This window comes from Suillus clintonianus (genome assembly GCF_016758775.1).
Source record: "Suillus clintonianus strain FC179 chromosome Unknown DEU56scaffold_177, whole genome shotgun sequence".
Lineage (NCBI taxonomy): Eukaryota > Fungi > Basidiomycota > Agaricomycetes > Boletales > Suillaceae > Suillus > Suillus clintonianus.
The window spans coordinates 1-24,087 of record NW_024539401.1 but is presented as its reverse complement, the minus strand read 5'-3'; the positions used below and the strand labels follow the sequence as shown (position 1 = coordinate 24,087).

General features: G+C 48.5%; 4 protein-coding genes across 4 annotated transcripts; 2 read left to right on the top strand and 2 right to left on the bottom strand.

The window, feature by feature from the left end:
- Positions 1-184: 184 nt before the first annotated feature.
- Positions 185-2,908, top strand: DEU56DRAFT_874333 (uncharacterized protein; the record flags this gene model as incomplete). The annotated part of the gene is made up of 10 exons (XM_041355945.1): positions 185-193; positions 256-375; positions 427-747; positions 804-1,022; positions 1,104-1,209; positions 1,270-1,602; positions 1,627-1,685; positions 1,776-1,913; positions 1,938-2,511; positions 2,568-2,908. 10 exons carry the CDS (start codon positions 185-187, stop codon positions 2,906-2,908), a joined length of 2,220 nt encoding a protein of 739 aa, XP_041201318.1.
- Positions 2,909-4,422: 1,514 nt separating this feature from the next.
- Positions 4,423-4,760, bottom strand: DEU56DRAFT_934042 (uncharacterized protein; the record flags this gene model as incomplete). Its single annotated transcript, XM_041358766.1, has 1 exon — positions 4,423-4,760. A coding segment is annotated over one exon (234 nt), but the record flags the coding sequence as incomplete, so codon positions are not given.
- A 10,795-nt stretch (positions 4,761-15,555) lies between these two features.
- On the bottom strand, positions 15,556-17,325 carry DEU56DRAFT_919683 (uncharacterized protein; the record flags this gene model as incomplete). The annotated part of the gene is made up of 1 exon (XM_041358312.1): positions 15,556-17,325. The coding sequence occupies one exon, from the start codon at positions 17,323-17,325 to the stop codon at positions 15,556-15,558; it is 1,770 nt and encodes a 589-aa protein (XP_041201316.1).
- Positions 17,326-21,051: 3,726 nt separating this feature from the next.
- DEU56DRAFT_761922 (uncharacterized protein) lies at positions 21,052-21,732 on the top strand (the record flags this gene model as incomplete). Its single annotated transcript, XM_041350603.1, has 3 exons — positions 21,052-21,096; positions 21,216-21,440; positions 21,463-21,732. 3 exons carry the CDS (start codon positions 21,052-21,054, stop codon positions 21,730-21,732), a joined length of 540 nt encoding a protein of 179 aa, XP_041201315.1.
- Between the last annotated feature and the right edge of the window lie 2,355 nt (positions 21,733-24,087).

Genomic DNA, 24,087 nt, shown 5'->3' with positions numbered 1-24,087 from the left:
AATGATTCAGATGACGGTGGTATTTATGAGAGTGGACTCGGAGCTTACCAAGAATATGACGCTCCAGCACATGAGGAGCCCCTGCAAGTTGATGGCAGCCAGCGAGCTCGTGTTGAAGAAGTGCCAGATGAACCTGGGCCTGTCAGCAATGACACACGATGGATCAAAAGCTATGATGCTCACCATGAGGCAGGTGCACCATGCGGAGAAGTTGATGAAGTCTCACCGACCAAATTCGATGAAATTTGACAACAGCTGGAGGCCGATGGTGCACAGTGGGGACCATTTGACGATGAGGAAGAGTGGGAGTTAGCAAAATGGCTGATCCAAAACGTCGGACAAAATCAAACTGACAAGTTCCTAAAACTACCTATTGTAAGCCTACCAAGTGCCAAACTTAAAATCAAACTGACACTCACCTCTCAGATACAAAACCATGCACAAGTGTCTTACCCCAACAACCGCAATTTCCTCAAGAAGATCGATGGTTTGCCAACGAAGGGCCCAGAGTGGCACTGTGACATCATCAGTGTGGCGGGGGACCAAGTTGACACCAACAGAGATATGATGTCTGCTGAATTGGAGCTGTGGCGGCGCAACCCTGTCGAGTGCATTAGAGAGCTGATGGGGAATCCGACATTCTGTGAGAAGATGGCATATGCCCCCGAGCGAGCATATGAGGATACTGAAGGTAGAAGGAGGATATACGATGAAATGTGGACGGCTGACTGGTGGTGGGATACTCAAGTGAGACATTATTTGTGCTATGCAAAAATAAGAGACTTACTTGTGGACATCGATAGGGCAAGATGCCCAAGGGTGCAACCATTGCACCTGTGATCCTTGCCTCCGATAAAACATTGTTGTCCCAATTCCGAGGAGACAAATCAGTGTGGCCAGTCTATTTGACGCTTGGGAACATCAAGAAGGCAACACAAAGGTGTCCAAAACAGCATGCAGCCATTCTGCTCGGTTATCTCCCAGCGGCCAAACTGGACTGCTTCGGCAAGGGCACCCATTCTGTTGCAGGGTATCGGCTCTTCCATGAATGCATGTGACGCTTGCTCGAACCACTAATTGCTGCAGGGCATGATGGAGTCGAGATGGTGTGTGCAGACGGGTGCATCCGACGAGTACACCCAATCCTGGCGGCATATGTCGCAGACCACCCCGAACAGTGTTTGGTGGCCTGCACGAAGGAGAGTTTTTGTCCGAAATGCTGGGTGCACAGAGATGACCGAGGCGAACCACTGGCATTGCTTTGTTGAGACCAAGAGCGCACTATGACAATATTAAAACATAAAGAAACAGGGAGACAAGTAGCTGCTTACAATCGCGAGGGTCTACGCCCAGTCTATCGGCCCTTTTGGGCAGATCTCCCGCATTCTGACATCTTCGGGGCCATCACGCCAGACATACTCCACCAATTACACAAGGGTGTGTTTCATGACCACCTATTGAAGTGGTGTACTCAGATCGCGGGTGAAGAAGAAATAGACAAACATTACCGTGTGATGACGAACTACCCGGGTCTGCGTTACTTCACCCAGGGCATCTCTCTCGTCTCACAATGGACTGGTACCAAGCATCAAGAGATGCAGCGTGTGTTCATGGGCGTGTTGGCAGGTGCGGTCCAACCTGCAGTCGCACAAGCAGCTCGAGCGATCATTGATTTCATTTTTTATGTGCAATTCCACTCACACATGTCACAGTCGTTGGAGGCCTTGCAATCAGCACTAGACGAGTTTCACAGACATTAAGAAATCTTCATTCAGCTCGAAGTGCGGGAAGATTTCAACATACCTAAGATGCACTCCATGCAACACTATGTTGCATCTATAAAGTTGCACGGATCAGCGGATGGATTCAACACAGAATTCCCGAAGAGGTTACACATCAACTTCGCAAAAAATGTGTATCGGGTCACCAATCGAAAGGACTACGTTGCACAAATGACCAAATGGTTAGCTCGTCAAGAAGCTGTGGAACAATTCGACGCTTACCTGGACTGGACACTGAAGAGAGTAGATAACGAGGCTGATGATGATGGTGGCGATGCGGGGTTAGAAGGATGTGAGGCAGCCGAAAATCAACAACCGCCTAAACAAGGCACGACAGCTGACTCAATACCCGTGGTAACTCACATTCTAGCATCTCGCCCATCTTTCCGGGCATTGACTGTTCCATTCATCACCCAAATGTTCGGCGGTCTCAGCTTCCTGCCAGCAGTCTCTCAGTATCTGCGTGTCTCGTCACTCCATGTTCCTGCGATGTCTCATTCAGCTGCACCTGAGCTGTCGCAATGGGACCGCTTTGATGCATATCGGCATCTCTCGATTCCATACCTCAAGGTGCGAGCTTTGCACATGTCAAAGACCTTGGACAAAATATGTGCGACACCATCTACACCTCCGTCGGGGCGTTCACAAGGCTCGCCAGGTCGATTTGACATGGTACTTGTCCGAACAGAAGGGGAGGTTAATGTTCATACACAAGGGACTGCACTTGAAGGTGAGTTGGCTGAATTTTTCGATATTAATGTTGAAACTTACTACTGGGACTGGCAGGTCTACGAGTCGCGCAGGTCCGATTCCTATTCGACCTCCCACCCCACCTGCGCATTGCCGGCCAACCGTTTTATCTCGCACTCATCAAGTGGTTCAAACCATTTCATGGGTGCAACAATCTGTTGAAGATGCACAGCGTGTCTCGATCATACGTAGGCCAAGCGCCTCGTGCAGAAGTGATTCCAATCACTCACATTGTAGGGAGTTGCCATTTGATACCGAAGTTTGGTACACACGCAGATCCAATGTGGCGAGCAGATGAGGTCCTGGATGTCTGCAAGACATTCTATGTCAATCCATGGATTGATATCACAATGTTTTTCAAGTTTCGCGTTAGTTAGATACTATGTATGCATTCCTGAGGCCCGATTTATAGGTGTTGTGTCTACATTACACTAACTTCATGATTCCGTGTGCAGCAAGCTGTACTTCTAACATTTGCGCTTTCCTAGCCTCTTCGCACCGTCTCGCTTCCGCATCCCAACGCTCTGTGACCAGCCTGCACATGTAATTCTGCGAGACAACGAGAGGGGCTGGAGTTTGACGGTAGGGTTGAACGGGTGTGTTTCGAATTGGACTTCGAACGGCGGGCGTTCTCGGAGGACTCGGCAGATTCATTCCAGTGTCGGCAGCTGCAAAGTCGCTGAAGAGTAGTGGGGGATGGCCTGAGGGAGAGTTGTCCAGGCGCTTCTGGATTACCTCCAATGGAATCCGCCGTTTGAGTTCTCCAAGTCATTTGGCCCTGCAAGATCAGTGATGTTGGTACTAGCGGCAGCAACATTATTCAAGCGTGAGGGTACTGTACCTTTTAACATGTGTATCTCCGAGTCCACCAGTCTCCGGGGATGGTGAACGCAGACTATAGAAAAGTCAGTGGGCGCATGGTGAGTTTTTTTGTGGTCCTTACCGCTTGTTCGGCGAGGACATGTTTGCTTTCAAAAACTTAATGAGGTACAGTGAGTCAGTCATTTATATTGTTTAATTGTTTTGCTTACATTGGTGTCTACAAAACCTACATGTCCTACAAGATGCCTATGTATGTCGGAAATTTGTGAAAGTGGTTGCAATAAGGTATTATTTAAACGAATTTGGTAGGTATCTTGCGACATTTCAATATATTGCAACAATATGGCAAGAAAGTTGCAATGTGCTGTATCATTGCCGTACCATTGTAGGTCCATTGCAATTGATTGCAATGCAATTGCAACCACATTTCTATGGCAATTTAAAGACCGACTCTATTATTTAAACCCATTTCAAAGGCCATTTTGCCTTTAAACCTTGAAATGCCTTGCAAGGCGCTGAAATCCAAATTAGGAATTTCTGACATAGGATGGTGCTGTCTAAGTAGGTATATATAGGTAGTGCCCGCCTACATAGATTTTGCATTTTCCTGATGTTCCTGACCTTGAGAGTGTATCCATTGAGACAAGTAGGAAGGCCGTGTTTTCGCCGCTCGCCGCTACACTTTCGCCGAAAAAGCTCTTCACTCGTTTGCATTCTTTCACTATAGTGGGATCTGGTTTCTACCTGCGACGGCATGACATGGAGATGGTTTGTTTTATCTCATGTGTACTGCTACCTCTCCAACTCATCTTTGTGACAGCTGTTATCCACTCTCTGTGATGGACCTGGTACCCTTCCTAGCCTGGAGGAGCTCAATCTTTACGTCGATACAGCTGGTGGATGGGGAGCAACTTTCGGTGTCATCTCTGACTGCTTGAACGGGACAATAATCCCAGCATTCCCGAATTTGAGGTGTATCAATGCTGATGGCGGTTACCTACACTTGGAAGAGGGCAATTGGAAAACGCACTACTCGAGCACAACCGAGTCAACACTGCATTTAAATAATAAACTCCAAGCCCATAAGGAAAATATGGCATAGGGTTTTACGTTCCCCCCCTCGTAATGCTCTCGAGTCTTTATTTGTTACATACCTAGACATGCTACAATTCACTATTCAAACCACACGAGAATGTCCCCCGCTTGGACACTTGGTCCTTTCCTGATCCCTTTACCCAGGCTTTTCACCACCTTTCCAATATTTTCTTCTCCTGCAAGAATATTGATCTCGGTCTTCATCGCTTTGAGGATGATCAGAACTTCATCGGCAGATTGTATGATGTTGCCAGGCTGGCATTTGATCTTCCAAACAGGCAATGATATGGAAGAAGCAATGTTCGTGCTACCAGGTCCACATGTATTCAATATCCAATGTCCATCCACCGATCACTGCTTTGCACCTTACCACCATTGGGAGGCATCATTTGTGCTGCAAGAGAGGGGAAGGGCTGGCTTCTCATCGAGGATATCACTGGAGCGGTCACAGTTTGGACAGGCCAAGGATGGATCTTCTCTGGCAGCTGCCTGCACCCAACTACCACTAAGCTGTTCTCGCATCCAAACAAGGTGCTCATCCGTGCGATTTATTTGCTCAGAGTCAATAAGTTCATCCACATCACCCAGGCATTCGTGCCATTTCATAGAATGCAGGCTTCAAATTGCCATCAGTCCCACACACCCGCAAGAGGGTAGCAACTTGAGCAGCATTGGAGCGCAGTTCTGAGCCAGTATGCAAGCTCTCGAGATCAGATGGCCAGTCATCTGTGAGCAATTTTACAGCCCATACTCAGATCCCAAGACTGTTGTCGTGCGGATGAGGATCGCAAGGCTGGAAAATTGTATATCACCGCAATGCGCACTGCACAAGCACTGCATAATAATTACTGAGCTCACATCAAGCACAGCTAGGGATTAGCATGGGTATACCCCGGGGTATATGCATTGACACCCGCACCCACACCCATCAATATACCCACACCCGTACCAAGGGTGTGGGTTTTCACGTGGGTACCGAAGATAGACACCCATACCCGTACCCATGGAGGGTATACCCGCGGGTGTCATTGAATTAGTACTATGAAAACAGCAATTGTAGCTACTCTAAATGTATTTGGTCCCATCCTTCCTCAAGTTCTAGCTCCTTGTCACCTACAACATCCGCGAGGTTGCTAACAGCTAAAACGTCTTCGTTCTTCACCAGACCAAGCCGGCTCCAGTAACTCAAGCACAAGAGGGCGTGAGTGGACTGCACATTTAAGCGAGAACAGACATGCGACAGGACGAGGCGGCCACGGCTGAAGAGCCGTTCAACATCCACTGAAGTAGCTGTGATCAATGTTAGAAATCATTCGAAACGAGTGAGAAAGCTGCATGTACCAGGTATAGTGAGGTAATCTAAAGCCATACGAGACAGGTGAGGATATAACGTGCGCCGGTCGTGCCACCAAGCAAGGGCGTTGGGTACATCTTCAATGCCTGCTTTGAGGTATCGGTCAATTTCGCTACCAAGGTCGGAATTTTTTGGGGCAGCGAGGGCTGGCATGTTATCAAACATGTTGTCCTGATATTTGCATTAGTACAGCACATGGATGGGAGACAGAACAAAACTCACTGATGCGGCTGATGGAATGACCGTGCTGTCTTTGTCGGATTCAACCAGGTAGGAGTCTGAGTACGACCGCTTGAACTCATCCCTCAGCAGCTTCTCGGCAGCATCAATCCACTCATTCTCCCAATTCGCCGCCTTGAAATACACAAGTTTATGACGTGGGTGAAGAACTATTGTGAAGACAAAGGTTAGAAAATGAATAGTAGTAGCAATTGACTTACTCATTGCAATGCGGTACACGTCAGAGTGATCCGTCAATTGATAGTAGCGATTTAAAGTCTTTTTGGCCAGTCCCACAGCAGCGCGGATTGCAGGAAGGTATTTGTCGTCAAGAGAGTATGTAGTTAGTTTTTCGTCTATTAAATCCATGGCTGGTATTACAGTGGCAAGATTGGGGACAGCGCGTGAAAAAACATGGTGGCGTCTTTCAGAATCTGGGGTAAGGGGTAAGTTTCAGGTTTCAGCGTGTACATTGCTTACAAATACTAATACTCCATGCACCTTCAGCACATCCCGCAGCTGACAAACAATCTGCCACTCATAGTCCATCAGCTCCAAGTCTCGCAAGTCTCTGCGCTGGGTCATTGTGTCCACTGCTGCCCGATGGATGGATGCGTACTCAAGCATGTCAAAAGTCGAATTCCAACGTGTTGCAACGTCTCGGGGAATATTGGTCACTGGCAAGCGCTGTCCTTCAAGTATACTGTGCCAAGCAGGGAGAAGCTTGGTTGTCGAGTGGATTACTTTGTTGGACAGCTTGCGGAGCTGCATGAGGCATCAATCAAGGTAAGTGATTGGATCTTTTGCAATGTACTTAGTAACTTACCTTTATGAGGACCAATCTAACCGGACGAATGCTGTGTTGCAACATCTTGCATTCACGTTCGGTCAACAGTGCGATCTCGTCAACAAGTCTTCAACGTTATCATCCTCACCCTCTTCCACCTCAACATCTCTACTCAAGCCTTTGAGTTCTTGAGCGAGACGCTCATCTTCATCCATCGCGGCATCCTCGTCATGCTGCAGCGCTTCTTTATCTTTCTTCAAGATGTCAAATTCTCTAATCAGCGATTTCGCTACAAGATTAACCACGTGGAGGAAGCAGCGCGTGTGAGCTGCAGTTCCACCAAAATCCAGAAGGTTCATTTCAAGCTCCTCAAGCATTGCAGTGTTATTGGACGTGTTATCGCATGTTACGCAGAGAATCTGCATTTCGGTGAGTCGCGTGGAGCTTGCATTATGATTTGGTGCTAACCTTTTCTGTTATACCAAAATCTTCCAGTATACCTTCAAAGGCAGCTGCCAACTCCTCGCCGGTATGGGACTAGTTGTGGTTGGTCAGACCAGTTGTTAAACTTCGTACAGTGAGTACACGCACTTTTGGGACCTCCACAATGTCTAATGGGATGCATAGCGGGATTCCCTTATGTTCCAGATGCATCAACAATGCAACATATGCACGGTGGTTTGGAGACGTCCAGCCGTCAGTTGAAAAGTTGAGTTTGCCGTCATATTCCTGGTATGTGTGTCAGTTGCTTCCAGTGTGCATTTGATTAATGTACTCTCGACATTTTTTTTTTTAGCTATTTGTTGCCTTGTTTTGGTGAAGACGAGTCTGGCATCCCGCGAGACTGTGGAGGGAGATGGTATGTAGTATTCCGGTCTTCCAGTTTTCATTAGCAACTGAAAGCCCTGGTCCTTGACAATTTCGAATGGCCACAGATTTTCGCTGACCCAACGTACAATCTCGGCTCTGAGCGAAACATCAGCCTCAAAATCTACATCGAAGACTATCTTACTTCGTCTCAGTCCGTGTATGCTGTCGATGCGAGTAAGTCACTTTGCCTTGACCTTTGTGTTCAAACGCAGTCGTAATTGAACCATTTTGCAGGAAGTTCCCAACTATCTTCATACGTGCTTCTTCAGCATTCCTCGCTTCATCTGCTGCCCGCAGTACTTCATCTCCCCAGCAAATCTTGATGTGCTTGCACATATTGCCGGTGGATCGGGCGTCTTTCTTGTCGAGGAAGCGCCATATCTTGACATGGCATCCCTTCGCCATGCACTTGAAACTATGTGCACATCGATCTCCCTTGGTCTCGATTGTTGGTGTAGGATCGAAAAATGCATAAATTGGTGACGTCCAGTCCTTCATCAGCCGCTCTGTGACACTGATGTTTAGCTTGGTGTTTAGTCTTCATACTTGTATGCTTACTGAGTTCATCCTCAGGGGTCTCAGCCTCGTCGTCCGTGCTCATCTGTTCTCTAGCATTATCCTCATCTTCACTGATAACAATGGCCTCGTTTTGCAACTCTTCCGAGTCCTCTGTTTCCGTGCGGACCAGCAGGTTTCCAGGTGCCGCAACCGTGTTATGTAATAGTTTGTCATCGTCGGAGTAGACCACTGTGTGCCGTCTTTGGGCTGGGTCTTTAGGTGGTGCTTCTTTAATGTTCTTACCGTGATGTTGGGTTGCTTTTACCTTCTTTGGCCGTGTGCTGTCCACACTGGCACTGTCATCATTCTTTCTCTTTTTGATTTGGCCTCGAGCTTCTCGTCAAGTGCAGCCTTGGCTTTCCCAGTTAGTTTGGTAATCCGTTTAGTGGCAGAATGGAAGGGGCTTGGCTGCATGACAGTATGTGTTCGTGATTTAGAGTTTAGAGTTAGAGTTTGCAATACTATTTGGATGTCTTCGGAGTTGGTAAAATATATGTCTGCTTACTAAACCCACACCCACAACATACCCACACCCACAACCCACGTGGGTGTCATATACCCATGCTAATCCCTAAGCACAGCACAGTGGTAGATCTAACTTACACAGAATTATCATAGAACTGAAGTAACGCCTCTAGATCCTCTTCCCTTGGGTCTATCAAGTTGGTAGATTTGCTCGTGTTCACTGTCTATCCTGATGATTGTACACTAACGAGGAACTCAGTAGTGTTAGAAACAGTACTAGCATTGATATGTACCTAACGAGGAACTAGAGTACGTCAATACGAGAGAGACCAAGATATATGAAGTACTACATACCTCAGTAGTGTTAGAAACAGTACTGAGGTGATCGAGGGCGCAACGCTACACAAATACGAATGGTAACGATTATGTAATGATTCCGGAGGATTAACGTGCGGAAGGGACCATGTGTGCAAGAAGTCGAGAAGATGAGTATCAAAGGTGCAAGATAACGGTACGAACAAGAATGGTAATGTGAGTGCCAACACACCCCCTCACCGAGATGCTACTCGCGTGTCTCTAGCTGTAGTCCCGCAACGTGCTTGATGAACAGTGGGCACGGTAAAGCCTTTGTCAGAATGTCTGCAACATTACGATGGGACAGTAACCAGTTGGGAAGGAAGAAGCTGTTTTCGATATACTCGCGGATGAAGTGAAAGTGGATGTTGATATGTTTGGAACATATATGGTTTTTCGCCTCCTTCGACAGGGCTATGGCGCCGGTGTTGTCCATGTAGAGGATGATGGGGAGTGTGTATGAGACGTGGAGTTCGGTGAACAGGAGCTTCAGCCAAATGCCCTCCTGCAGAGCGTGTGTTACAGCCATGTATTCTGCTTTGGTCGAGGAGAGAGCATGCGTTGTCTGCTTCTTCGACACATGCGCAATAAGGCCTCCAGCAAAGAACCACGTGTACCCTGAAATAGATAGGCGGTCATCTGGTGAGCTCGCCCAATCTGCGTCACAATAGCCATGTAACCCTTCATCAGCTCGATCACCCCCGAAGTGAGAGTGTAGATTCAGTGTTCCGCTGAGGTAGCGAAGAAGACGCTTGGCGGCTGCATAGAAACGAGGGGAAGGTGAGGCACAGTGCTGAGCGAGGGTGTTCACTGCAAAACAGATGTCCGCATGAGTGCAAACGGCGAGGTACAGGAGTTCCCCGACTATCTTGCGATAACGTGTTTGAAGGTTCGGGATGTCGTCATAAGTTGTGGTATCTGGGCCGAAGGGATGTTTGGGGTCGAGAGGAAGCTGTACCGGATTGCAGTCAGTGAGGTCGTATTCGTCGAGTAGATAGGCTATGTATTCCCCCTGATGCATCCATAAGTCTCGGGTGGAGCGATGATGCTTGAATTGAATACCGAGGAATTTCTGAATGGGCCCCAGGTCCTTGATCCCGAAACGCTGTGTGATGCGTTCTTTGATGTAGTGAAGGAATGGTTTGGAGTTGGAGGTCCCCATGCTGTCGTCTACATGCCATCCGACGATGCAGACAATGTGTCCGGTGGAGCTGCTGGTCTTGTCATAAATGAACACGGCGTGGTCAATAGCACAGCGAGTGAATCCTAGTTCAGTCATCACCGCCCTTACTTGCTCGTACCACTCCATCGCGGATTGTTTTAATCCGTAGATGGTGCGGAGCATTAGCCAGACGAGTAGAGCCCAATCACCCTCCTCAAAACCTTTTGGTTGGCACATGAAAATCTCTTCTTTCAAGACGCCCCATAAGAACGCACGACGAGCGTCGAAGGTATCGAGTTCCCAGTTGTTGCGACAAGCGAGTGCTGCGATAAAGTGTACCGAGGCTGTTTTGATGACTGGAGCGAAGGTGGCGCCGTAATTGACACCCGGGACCTGGGAGAAGCCTTGCGCGACCAAGCGTGCTTTGTAGATGGGACCTCCTTTATTATCCTCCTTAAACTCTAGCACCCAGTGATTTCCTATTGCTTTCCTCCCCTCTGGTAACCTCGTCAGCTTATACACGCTCATCTCCTTCATCGTCTCTAGCTCCGTCTTCATGGCGGCATACCAATGTGCGTGGTCGGATCGTCTCATCGCTTCTTTGTACGTTGCGGGAGGAATCGACATGTCGTAGTCGTCACTTTCTGGGTTCCGTTTTCAGTTGCTGCGAATTGCGATATGCGCCTGCTCCTCGATGCAGGTGTTGGCCATGATGTCTGTGACATCCGTGTTTGGTTCTACGTCGGTGATGTCTGTAGCTGCCTCGTCATCGTTATTCACCCCCCCAGCCAAGGTAGGTTGAACGTTCCGTGCTGCACGATGGAGTGGGCTACTCTGCCCTGCTCTAGCTGAGTCTTGGTTCCAGGAGTTGTTCTGCTACTACATCCGAGATCCTAGTTGTACGCTTCTTCCGCTGACTCAGCTCCAATCTCCGCTAAACCTCCGCTGATCCTTGTCCTCTACCTAGGGGTCCCCTGCTCCACGTGCCCCCCTCTAAAAACGGCGGCGTCCTTGTCGCCCTCCTCTATTCTGTCCTCTTCTTCATCATTCCTATCTTCATCGTCTTTACTAGATTTGTTCCCTTCTTCTCGTTCGGCTATCTGTCCCTCCTCCCTTGTTTCTTCATCCTCGCGTTGGTTGGCGCTTCTTTCTTCACGTTCCTGTTGTTCTTCAGTGAGCCTCGTGCCTTCTCTTGGTATAAAGGCTCTCAACCTTCGTGCGTGGTACTCCCCAGCCATGGGCTCTCCCGCTAGTGTTTCTAGATGGTATGAATTCCGCAATTGTTCTGTGACTCGACATGGCGGAGACCATCTTGGTAGGAGTTTCCGCTTGGCTTCGAATGTCGTATTTAGGCTGCTAAAATAAAATTGAACCAGTTGTCCCGCTGAAAATATTACTTCCCTTGGGGACCGTGCCAGTACTCGCTTGTCGAATGCCTTCTTCCTCTTCACTGCGTGACGTATGATGGCGTCGTACCCGTCTATCTGTTGCTGTGCCACATAGGCCATGTGGGCACTGACGTCTGAGGAGCGCAGCACCGATGTGCTATCTACGATATTTGTGCGCGGGGTGTTTACGACCTGTCCTAGCAAGAGTTCCTTTGGTGAGAATCCCAGTGCCGGTAAGATTCGGTGATTAAGTGCGTTGACCGCCTCGTCTAAATGATTTGGCCAGCTATCCGGTAGATTATTCCATGTGATATTATTATAATTGTCCTCACCCAGATCTGGAGCGCACAGTCGTTTCAAGACATGCAGTAAGATCTTGTTGGCTCCCTCCACCAGCCCATTGATCTATGGGGAGTAAGCCGCAATGACATGCGTCTTACATGACCATTTCGAGCAGAAATTGTGTACGTCTGCATTGTCAAAGTGTCGTCCTCCGTCGCTCATGAATGTTTCTGATGGCGTGAAGTTTCGGAAGATCTGTGATAGGCTGTCGATCGTTGATTTGGCGGTTCCTGCGGTTTTATACTTGAAGACCCATACATGCTGGGAAAAGGTATCGAGATACACGCCTAGCGTGTGGTATCCTTTTGCTTTTGGGAGTGTAAGGTAATCACCCACGAGCAACTCGAACGGGTGTCTGCGGGTAATGGGTTCCAATAGTGAGTGCAAATGTGGTGAGCCAAAGTTTTTGCACTTAGCGCATTCGCTTATTGCTGCCATGATTGACGCATCGAGTTTCGGGCTGAAGATGCGGTCCATAAGCGCGATTTTGATGGCATCTCTGCCCCAATGGCCTCCGTCGCTGTGTTGTTGGGCCGCTAAGGTTCGTGCTTCTGTTTGCGTGACGCACTCTACCCTATCTCTTGCTCTTACTGTCGTGCCTCCTCTCAACCGCCATAGTTTGCCGTTCTCTATTAGAAACTGCGACGTTCTGTGTTGAGCTCGCTTGCAATCCCGTAGCGACTTCGCCGCATCTAGTTTCAACATTGATTCGATGACTTCTAGGAAGATAGGCTCGTTAGCGAAGCGTTCCAACATGCTGCTTACCTCGTGAGTGTTTTCTATAGTCGTTAGCTGTATGTCATTGACTAGACCGGTGTTTGCTTCCCAGTCTTCACTTACCGTCCAGCTACTGTCGTCATCGAGTCCTGTGTTCCTCGGCTGACCTTCCCATTGTCTGCTTAATCCATCTGCAATGATGTTTAGCTTCCCCGGTACGTGTCTTACATCTATTATATTGTGCGCTAATATCCCGTCTCTCCAGCGAGCATGCGCTGCGTTGAGTCGATTGTTGATCAACACATCCCTCAATGCTTGGCAATCCATTTCGATCTCAACGGGAAATCCCCAGATTACGTCTGCGAACTTGTCCAATGCGAATTTCAAGGCTGCGAATTCTAACAAGAAGGGTTTGTAGTTTTGTTCCGAGGTTGATGTGCGTTTCGACGCGAAGGCGATTGGCAGAAGACATTCAGCCCATTTGCCCGATTGTTTCTTGGTACGTACCCTTTGCGATAGAACCGCTGCTAATCCTTCCTGGCAGCCATCTGAAGTGACGATGAACGCTGATCCATCGTATCGAGGCGCTTGCAGGATGGGTCTGGACATGAGCGCCGCCTTGAGGTCCAGAAAGGCCTTGGTATGTTCTGTCGTCCAACGTTCTGCTAACTTGAATTCTCGTAGAATGCGCCAGTAGGTGTTCTTCGAGTACGGGTGTGCGAGGGGTGCTCCTTTGATGAGATTCCGTAGCGGACCTTCCCTTTTCGCATATCCTTGGACGAGGTCTCTGAAGTGACTAGTTAATCCCAGGAATGACTCCAAATTGAGTGCATCCACTGGCTGCTCCCAGTTTACTATTGCCATTAGCTTCTCGAGATCCGGTTGTACGCCTAAGGGCCCAATTGTTGCACCTGCGAATGTAGTTTCAGACATGAATAAACAGCATTTAGATGGTGAAAGTGAGAGCTTTCGCTCTCGACATCGTTTGAAGACCCTTTCTAGCTTTTCCATCATTTCCTCGAATGAGTCCGCTGCACACGCTCCGTTGTCTACGAACAGTTCTATGGTCCCATCTGCTATAAGGTCGTGTAAGTGTGTTGCTGTCATATCGGCGAACGTCGAGGGTGCGCCCGTAAGTCCCATGGGCATTCTCTTGTACCAGAACCATCCTCGTCCTTCAACATAAAATGCCGTGTAAGGTCGCGACTCTTCTGGTACTTGTACCGCGTAAAATCCTGCTGCAAAATCAAATACAGAAACGAATTTATGACCACTTAACCTTTGTTGTTTAGCTCGTATGTCCCCCTGTGGCATTGGCGCGATTACGGTGTGTTTGTTGACTTCGTTGAAATTTTGACAGATTCTCCACTTTTGCGGACCCTCGTGTTCTGGCGGTTGGATTGTTTCTACGGTTTCCCGTTCAGGTATCGTAAACGCCGGGGGTTGTCCTTGCTGCTCGCATTGTTGGTTGACTTTCTGCCTTAATTCTTCGAGGGTCATACCGCCTTGTTCGTGCGCTTTCTTCGCCAGGACTGTGGTTTCCGCACATTTGACGAGTTCGGGTGGGGCTCGTTCAATGATGTCTGCTGCCAACATCTCATCGATTTTCCCATGGAAAAACTGTATCTGTGGGGGTGTTAGTGCACATTGGTGAACTCTTAAGTTGAATACTGTGCCGTCCGGTATGTGGAGCTTATGTTGTGCTCCTGGTACCGGTATTACCTCTGAGAGTGAGCCTGCAAATATATCAGCATACGAGTGTACCAACTCCTCTACCTTTTGTCGTTCGTTCGCCATTAGCTCGTTTCCATACTGTACCTGTTTGACGATGTACGCTGCGCGCTTGGGATTATGCGGGTCGGTGAGTCTGGTGAATATGGCTGCGCTATCGGTAAGGAATCCTGCTGGTAGTCCTTGCAGTATGTCATTGACGGATTCTTCTGCAATATCACCCTCTTCCGTTAGGATGCAAATGGGTATGTCTGGGATTGTCGCTGTTGTGCTTGTTTGCGGGTCTTCAATTGTTGGGGTTCTCTTGCCGTCTTCTCGCTTCGCGCGTTTGATTCTTGCTATCTGTAAAATTGACTTGCGAACTGCTTGCGTTAGTATTTTTTGCTTTGTACTTTGCCTTCCTATTGGTCTTCGTTGTCTGTTGTGAGTCTTGCGTCGTGCTAGTGCCTTCGTGTTCCTCTCATTCTTCATCGTAGCTCTCTGGATGTGATCTTTTGCTTCTACTATGTCTACACTCCTCATGTGTTCGTCTTCCTTTGTCTTCGATTGCATGTCCAGGAGGTTGTGGATGACTTTCGTGCCTCCTTCACCAGTAATCTGTACTCTGTCCAATTCATAGTCGTGGACCGCTCTGAACGCGCGTAATAGAGGCTTGCCGAATAGAAAGTCCCATCCGCCCGTGCTACTGAAGACTTCGAACTCGCCTTTCGTTCGTATCTCTTTGATGCTGATTTCCCCGTGCCAGATTGCCTGTGATGGTACTATAGCGCCGTTTGCCATTCGTAAGCGCCGTGTGGATGGTGTCCAGTTCCCCAATCTATGCTTGATTTTGTCGAAGACTGTGGAGCACATGGCGCTAATCATTGCTCCTTCGTCGAAGAGCGCCTTTACTCGCACGATTTCTCCTTGTGGTCCTGCGAGTGAGATGTACTGCATGAATGGTAGGCAGTTATTCTTTCTCGATTCCTCTACTTCCGCTGAATATAGGTCAACGATGTCATTGTGCATATTATGCAATGTTACAGCAAGACTGTCTGCGTGACTTCTACGTTCGGTAGGAAGTTGAGTGGGCTTGTCCTCGCACGTGTCTTCCGTACGTGCGAGGACTGGGTGTCTGTCTATCTGAGGTGTGGTCCATGTGTGGGTTGTCGTATGGTCCTCTACGTCGACAACCCTTCCCCATTTCCCTGCTCCCAAGCTTGTGCGGCATATGTGTTGTCGATCACATAGTTAATTTGCGGTGCGGTGCCGCAATTGAACGTTCCCAGAATGCGGGTACAGTGACTGCGCCATATGGACTCGCTTTGCGGCAATTGGCCATCTGGTGGGATCTGACATGCTGGCCCAATGTGTCCGTGCGTTCCGCAACGAAAACACTCTCCAGAGCATATGTGTGCGGTGCCGGGGGTTAATGGGTATGGTGTGCTCTCTGTGCACCGAGCTCCTACTCCCCACTTTGCTCCCCATTGTCTAATCTGGTCCTCGTAAGTTGCTTGTCCTGTCGGCATGTCTGGTTGATGCGTCCATTCACCGACGCGCGCTCTCATGGCGTCTTGCTCTTCTGGGGTTGGTGGTTGAGCGCGTGGTCTTTGTGGAGTCGTCGTTGGTTGATTCGCGGCTACATATCGTCCTGATCGTTGGGCTATCGCTGGTGTGTTCTGGTATGAGGGTGTAGCTGTAATTCTTTGTTGTGGAATGATGGGTGCGGTTGGACTTGCGACCGTTCCAATCGACGTCTGTTGCATTTGCAGATGCAAAATCTCCATTGGATCTGGTTGTTTGCTCTCGAGTCGAGCAATCCGAGCATTCTGGGCTTTCTCTGTGTCTCTCTTTTCCTTCTCTCTTCGCGCTTTGTCTTGGATGATATTGATGTCCGCGTTCTTGATTTCGTCTAGGAACGCTACCCAGTCGTTTGGTGCTGGCGACGTCAAGTCCCTAATGACCCTTGGCAGCGCTTCTCGAACTTGATGTATGAATACCGGTGCGTTGGCGACGCCTGCGTCTTGTACCAGCTTCTGGAGTCGACTATGGTAGTGCAGATGTGACCACGTCGATACTCCCGCCGCTGTAATCCTTTCGCCTACTTCCTCTTCTTTCAGCCTTAACACTAGTAACTCCTTTTGATATTCCAGCTTGGACTTCTTCGCGATCACTGTTGCTGGCCACTGTACTTCGAACACCGCTTTCACGAGATCCAGCGTGACTTTCTTAGCGGTGTCTAACGTTGACCACCATATGTCGGCCTCTGAGCCCGCCGATATGAAGGTACTGAAAATTATGACCTTGGTAGCATCGTCTGATACCCGATTGAGGTATATGTAGCGTTCCACACTCTTGAAGAAGTTCTGCGGGTTTTCATCGTCTCGGCCGTAAAAGATCGACGGCTCTGGCATTCCTGCCATTCTGATGGGGTTTGTGCTGGTTTTATTCGAAGTAGCTACTGTTTGCACTACGCTGGTTTCTTTCGGTGTTGCGGTGAGGTTCTGTTGGATATGTGGCTTTGCTGTTATTGCTGGTGCTTTCGGTGGGTCTAGAGCTGGGAATTGGAATGGAATGACTGTATCTGGTTCTGGTGCGCCTTGGAGGGAATCTGCGTCCTCGTCGTCTGCTAATTGTTGGTTAACTTCCTGTTCCGATAGCGACGGATCTTGCTCTAACGCCCGTTCTCTGATTTCCGGGGTGTCGAGTGGGGACGATTCCTCCGATGTGAAATTGAATGGATCTACGGTTTCTGTGGTTCTTTTAAAGAACCGGCCGTCTGGGCCTCTGGGATGGGCTATCTTTCTTGGAGGCAGTTTGGCTATGTGAAATTTTTCGTTAGTATTGGCTTTCTTATATGAGAATAGAGAGGCTATGCTTTGCAATGTGTCGTCCTCGAGGTTGATGACGCTATAGGCTCGAATGTTCTTTTGTTCTGCTCTGGGCTTCATACACGTGTTCTCTATTACTATACTTCGGGCTTGGGTACTATGGCTATGGGCTTGGTTGGACTCTGGGCTCTAGGGGATGGACCAAGGCAATTCTTGGTCGGGACGAACTCTCTCTGTTCACCAGTTGGAGTGGGCTACTCTGCCCTGCTCTAGCTGAGTCTTGGTTCCAGGAGTTGTTCTGCTACTACATCCGAGATCCTAGTTGTACGCTTCTTCCGCTGACTCAGTTCCAATCTCCGCTAAACCTCCGCTGATCCTTGTCCTCTACCTAGGGGTCCCCTGCTCCAACAAGCATCGCGAAGGGCCATTAGGCGTGCGCGCGAGGCCATGCGGTCATCCTGGTAAGCCTGGCCAGCAGGGGTAGGGATATGCGCACGCGCTGAGTGGCGAGGTTGTGCAGGTGAAACCGGAGGAGGCGAGAATGAGGAAGGGGCAGAGGCAGCGGGGGTGGGAACAGGTGCGGGAGCGGGGACGGGAGCCTTCTCAACATCGACATTGGAATCAGAGTCGTCAAGAGTGGATATGGAAGGAAGATTTTCGTCAAAGACGACATCACGAGCTACGAAGAAGGTGCCGTTGTCACGATTGCGAAGGCGATAACCCTTAGTCCCCTCTGGATACCCAACGAAGATTGCATGGCGCGAGTGTGGTCCAAGCTTAGCCTGAAGTTCAGTGGGGATGCGTGCAAAGCATTTGGCACCAAAAACTCATAGGTGGCCCAAGTCTGGCTTTCTGCCATTCAACACTTCATAGGGCGTTAAGCCAGGGGGGAGGGACACTGATTTGCTGCGGTTCCAGAGGTAGCAGCAGGTCAACACTGCTTCACCCCAAAGGGTAGGAGGTAGGTTTGCGGCTTCCAGCATGGCATAGAGACGACCTTCAATCATGCGGATGGCACATTCTGCTTTGCCATTCTGCTGGTGAGCGTATGGTGCTGACAGTTGCCGTGTGATGCCAGCAGCTGTCAGGGCTGCTGAGAAGGGCGCCCCAATGTACTCACCCCCATTGTCAGAGCGAAATACCTTGACCTTCCGCCCAGATTGTGTCTCCTAGCGCTTGCGAATGATTTCCCATGCCTCCAAGGCCTGGTCTTTGGTAGCCAGTAGTTGGAGGTTCAGCAGATTGCTGTGATCGTTGAGAAAAATGACAAAATGGTGTTTGGCATGGGGGGTAGCGACTGGGAATGGACCACATAGGTCGGAATGGATGAGGTCGAGGATATTTGCGGCCTTAGGAGTGGAAGAGGGTGGATACGGCTTGTGGGGATGCTTCGACATGATACACGGCTCACAGGTGCAGAGTGGGAGTGTCTTGTCGACTTGAGCGCCAGTGGAGAAATGATGTAAACGTTTCACAGCTTCGCCTCTGGGATGACCCAATCGAGCGTGCCATAAGTCCCACAAAAGCGGGACCTTTGCAAAGGCCGAGAGTTCGTGATGGGGTGAAGGCCTGGACGGTGGGATAAACCTTAAATCCAAGAATACTAGGTTTCCCGTCATCAGGATTTCTCCGAGTGTTGTCCCACGGTAAACGAGTTGACAACGTGCAGGTGAAGGTAGGAAGTTACATGAGCCCCTTCAGTGACAAATCCCGTATTATACGGGTCACCCGACCTACATAATATCCCGTGTAATACGGCCAGCGGATCATGGGCCGATGTTATGTATATTCCCGATGTTGACGGGTGGGCCGGGAGGAATATTATTTCCGATGGAGACGGGTGGGCCCATCTATGCTGATGTGATATATATCATCAATGATGGCGGATGGGCCGGGAGAAATATTATGATGGAGATGGGTGGGCCCATGATTAATATGTAGAGTAGGATTGACATATATTAATAGACCTGAGGAGAGATGTATAACAAATATTATTATATAGACCGGTGGGCCGATGTAGGGGTATATTAGATAGACCGGTGGGCCAATGTGGGGAAATATTAGATAGACCGGTGGGCCAACATGGGGTAATATTATATAGACCGGTGGGCCGATGTAAGGAAATATTAGATACATGGGTGGGCCGAGGGTGAGGCAAGTTATTTATTAGATAGACAGGTGGGCCGAGGGTGAGGGGAATTATTTATTAGATAGACGGGTGGGCCAAGGGTGAGGGGAATTATTTATTAGATAGACGGGTGGGCCGACATAGGGGGATATCAGATAGATGGGTAGGTTGACATGGGGAAATATTAGATAGACGGGTGGGCCGACATAAGGAAATATTAGATAGACGAGTGGGCCGACATAAGGAAATATTAGATAGACGGGTGGGCCGACGTGGGGTAACATTAGATAGACGGGTGGGCCGACATAGGGAAATATTAGATAGATGGGTGGGCCGAAGTGGGGAATTTACATAGACAGGTGGGCCAATGCCGGGTAATATTAGATACATGGGTGGGGTTAAGAAAATACAAATATAAGATGATATACATCTTTGTCGTCTTGAATCACCGAGTAACGAGTACTGAGACCCGACACCCAACACCCAACACCCAACACCCAACACCCAGCACCCAGCACCCGAATCCCCGAAACCCGGAACTACCAAACTCTAACCAAACTCACAAAAATGTATATAATGTAAAAAACTCGAAACTCATAGAAATGTATGAGTTTCGAGTCTCAAATGGCCAAGTACCAAGTACCAAGACCCGAGATCCGAAGCCCGAAGCCCGAAAATCAAACTACACCCGACACCTGAACCCCGGGACTACCAAACTCCAACCTCCAAAGTAGCAAAAATGTGTATCATATCAAAAACTCGAAACTTGTAGAAATGTACAAGTTTCGAGTCTCGAATGACCAAGTACTGAGTACCAAGTACCGAGACCTGAGGACCTGAGACCCGAGGCCCGAAGCCCGAAAATCAAACAACACCCGACACCCAAAACCCGGGACTACCAAACTCTAACCAAACTCGCAAAAATGTATATTATGTAAAAAAACTCGAAACTCGTAGAAATGTACGAGTTTCGAGTCTCGAATGACCAAGTACCGAGACCCGAGACCTGAGGCCCGAAAATCAAACTACACCCGACACCTGGAACCCGGGACTACGACACTCCGGCCTCCAAGCTCGCAAAAATGTATATCATATAAAAAACTCGAAACTTGTACATTTCTACGAGTTTTGAGTCTTGAATGACCAAGTACTGAGTACCGAGTACCGACACCCGAGACCCGAGGCCCGAAGGCCGAAGCCTGAGACCCGGGACTACCAAACTCCAACCTCCAAACTCGCAAAAATGTATATCATATAAAAAACTCGAAACTCGTAGAAATGTACGAGTTTTGAATCTTGAATGACCAAGTACTGAGTACCGAGCACCGAGACCCAAGACCCGAGGCTCGAGGCCCGAAAATCAAACTACACCCGACACCCGAAGCCCGGGACTACCAAACTCCAACCTCCAAACCCACAAAAATGTATATCATATAAAAAACTTGAAACTTGTACGTTTCTACGAGTTTTGAGTCTCAAATGACAAAGTACTGAGTACCGAGTACCGAGACCTGAGGCTCGAGGCCCAAAGTTGAGACTCGGTAGTTGAATACAATGGTCTATACTCGATAGTCTTAACTCAATAGTCTGATACAATAGTCTGAACTCAATAGTCTATACTCAATAGCCCAATCTCAATAGTCTTAACTCAAGACTCGGTAATTGGTACTTGGTAGCTGGGACTCAATACATGGTAGTTGGGAGTTGGTACTTGATACATGGTAGTCGAGACTCAGTACTCAATACCCGATACTCGAAACTCAGTACTTGGTAGTTGGGACTCGAGACTTGGTAGTCGAGACTCAATACTCAATACTTGGTAGCCGAGACTCGATAGTCTGAACTCGATAGCCCAAACTCAAGACTTGGTACTTGATACAAGGGAGTTGGTACTCGATCCAAGGGAGTCGGTAATCCGGTACCCAATACAAGGGAGTCGAGACTCAGTACAAGGGAGTTGGTCCTCAGTACAAGGGAGTCGGTACTTGATCCAAGGGAGTTGGTACTCGGTACAAGGGAGTCGGTAATCTGGTACACGATACAAGGGAGTCAGTACTTGATCCCAGGGAGTCGGTACTGGATCCCCGGGAGTCGGTACTCAATACAAGTGAGTTGGAACTCGGTACAAGGGAGTTGGTACTCGATCCAAGGGAGTCGGTACTCCGGTACCTGATACAAGGGAGTTGAGACTCAATGCATGGGAGTCAGTACTTGATCCAAGGGAGTCAGTAATCCGGTACCCGATACAAGGGAGTCGGTACTTGATCCCAGGGAGTCGGTACTGGATCCCCCGGGAGTTGGTACTCAATACAAGTGAGTCGGAACTCGGTACAAGGGAGTCAGTACTCGATCCAAGGGAGTCGGTAATTGTTAAGACCGTGCTCAAAGGGCGGATCTGAAGAGCTTGGCTTCAGCTCGTGTGCTGCGCCCCTTACCCGAGTACGTGCCCTTAATTTCCGAAGGCTAGAAACAAAGTCTGAGGGAGGATGATGAATCCCGGTGGACTTCAAGGGGACAAGTCTGGTAGGCTTTCCCAAGGAAGAGTCAGGCCGATGTTCAGGGGGTTAGTCCGGCCGATCATAGGGTTAGTCCGGCTGACATAAGAGGATTAGTCCGGCCGACATAAAGGGGGTTCGTCGGCCGACGTAAGGAGGGTTAGTCTGGCCGACATAAGAGGATTAGTCCGCCGGACAATAGGGGCTTAGTACACCCGGAGAAATAGGGGCTTTAGTCCGGCGGACGTGGGGGACAGAATAGACAGGTGTAAGGACGGAAAGACAGGAAGTCCGAGGGGACAGAAGGACAGTATGTCCGAGAGGACAGGAAGTCCGAGAGGACAGAAGGACAGGAAGTCCGAAAAGGTGGAAGCTAGAGGTAAGACTACACTAGACAATGTCCAGAGTAGAAACTAACAGAGGTAGACTACCCGAAGGTAGAGGCAGAGTATAGCCCGAGGAATCAATCCCAGGACACAGAGGTTGGACAGGGAAGTGGCCCTGGGTCCATGGAAATGGATCCGGGTCCGAGGAAACAGGAATGAGGATAATCTAAGGTGATATTCGAACTCTGGAAACTACTACGAGTTTACAAGGTATTATATACTATGGACATGTGCGACGGGGACGGAGTCAGCAGAGATCCGGGTCAACGCGAGGAACATATGGAAAGGTTAAACTGACAGGCGCAAGGAAAATAATACAGGAACAGAGACAGAGATGAAGTATCGAATGGATCCGGGCATAGGAGGTATGATCGAGAATGAAGTCGGATATTAACTGTCAAACAGATCCGGTGTCTTACTACTTGAGGGTCTTATATGTTTTTGTGTAAATGTAGTGACACCACAACTACACTTTGATAAGACAAGAGTTGCCAACTCCTCAAGTACACGGTCAACGGATTTTCTAGTTTTCTCGGTTGATAACGTGTCGTTCGTGGGAGGCTCGACTATACAGTCTGTCGTTGGTTCTTGGAATGGGGTTCGGTTTTGGATGGGAGGATAGACCTAGACGATAGGCCTGATACGATGAACTGCGTAGAATAGATGGACTAGACTACGTTGACGAATGATTTGTCCGAATGGTCCTTGGACAATTATACGAGTGGATGCGCTACACAACACTTGGCTGAAGTATGTGGATCCTTTGATGAACGAGGGACCTTTGGTATGGAGCAAAAGTCCTTGGTGGTGTGGGATTGGGAAGCTGACTAAGCTTTTCCCAGACAGATACTTGCTGACGTAATCAGAGCAAGAATTTCTCCTGAAGAGTTCTTTGTCCAAACAGCTCTTGGACAAAAGATATGGGTTGTGTGGGATGCTGACTAAGCTTTTCCCAGACAAATCCTTGCTGACTTAATCAAAGCAAGGAAACAGCAGTTCTAGACCAACAAAGGACTAGAAAAGAAGGTTAGGGTGACTAAATGCCCCTAACAACAGTAAAGATAACACAAGACTAAGATTATATCAAATCTTAGTGTAGTAAGGCTGTCAGTATCAGCCTGCACTTCAGATGATAGATGTGAAGTGGGAAATCTCCAATATGGGGAGTGTCTCATTTCTCCTCAGAGAATTGAGCCTCCTTATATACATTTGGTGTGGGAAATATCCCAGGAACTGTATAGTACCAAGAAAATAGAAAGAGACACAAATCTCAGAAGAAATAAGGTAGTTGTAGCATAAAATGCAGAATTGAAGTGGAAAGAACACCAAAGGAGGAAAATGACTCATTCTGACTCATTTGACAGCAAATGACATCACTGTGGAGCAGTGTGGAGCATTTGTGGAGCAAAGTGGAGCTGAATGATATCATTGTGGAGCTATGACATCAAATGACATCATTGTGGAGTTATGACATCGAGTGACATCGTCCAAGATCAAATGACTCAATTCTGGAGTCACATGACTTCTCCTAGGGTTAATTACATGTTATGTAAGCTCAGATTGTGGCTGAAGCTCACATAACGTGCACAAATAAAAAAAGAACAAGAGAAAACAGAAGCAAGAAAGTCAACAAAGATAAATGTAAACAGAAGTAAACGAAATGCGAGCTTTCTGCCACTTTTTACTTCTCTTGCCTCAACATAGAGTAATTAGTCTAAAGCGAAAGCTTTTTGGACTAGTATACCCTTATCCTATTGAATGTCAATGTATGATCTTCGTTTCATGCATGACACCGGGCATATAGGGGTTAGGACAAGGGGACTATACAAATGGGGGTAACAGAATAGGAGCAGGACCGGGGAAATGAACTGTG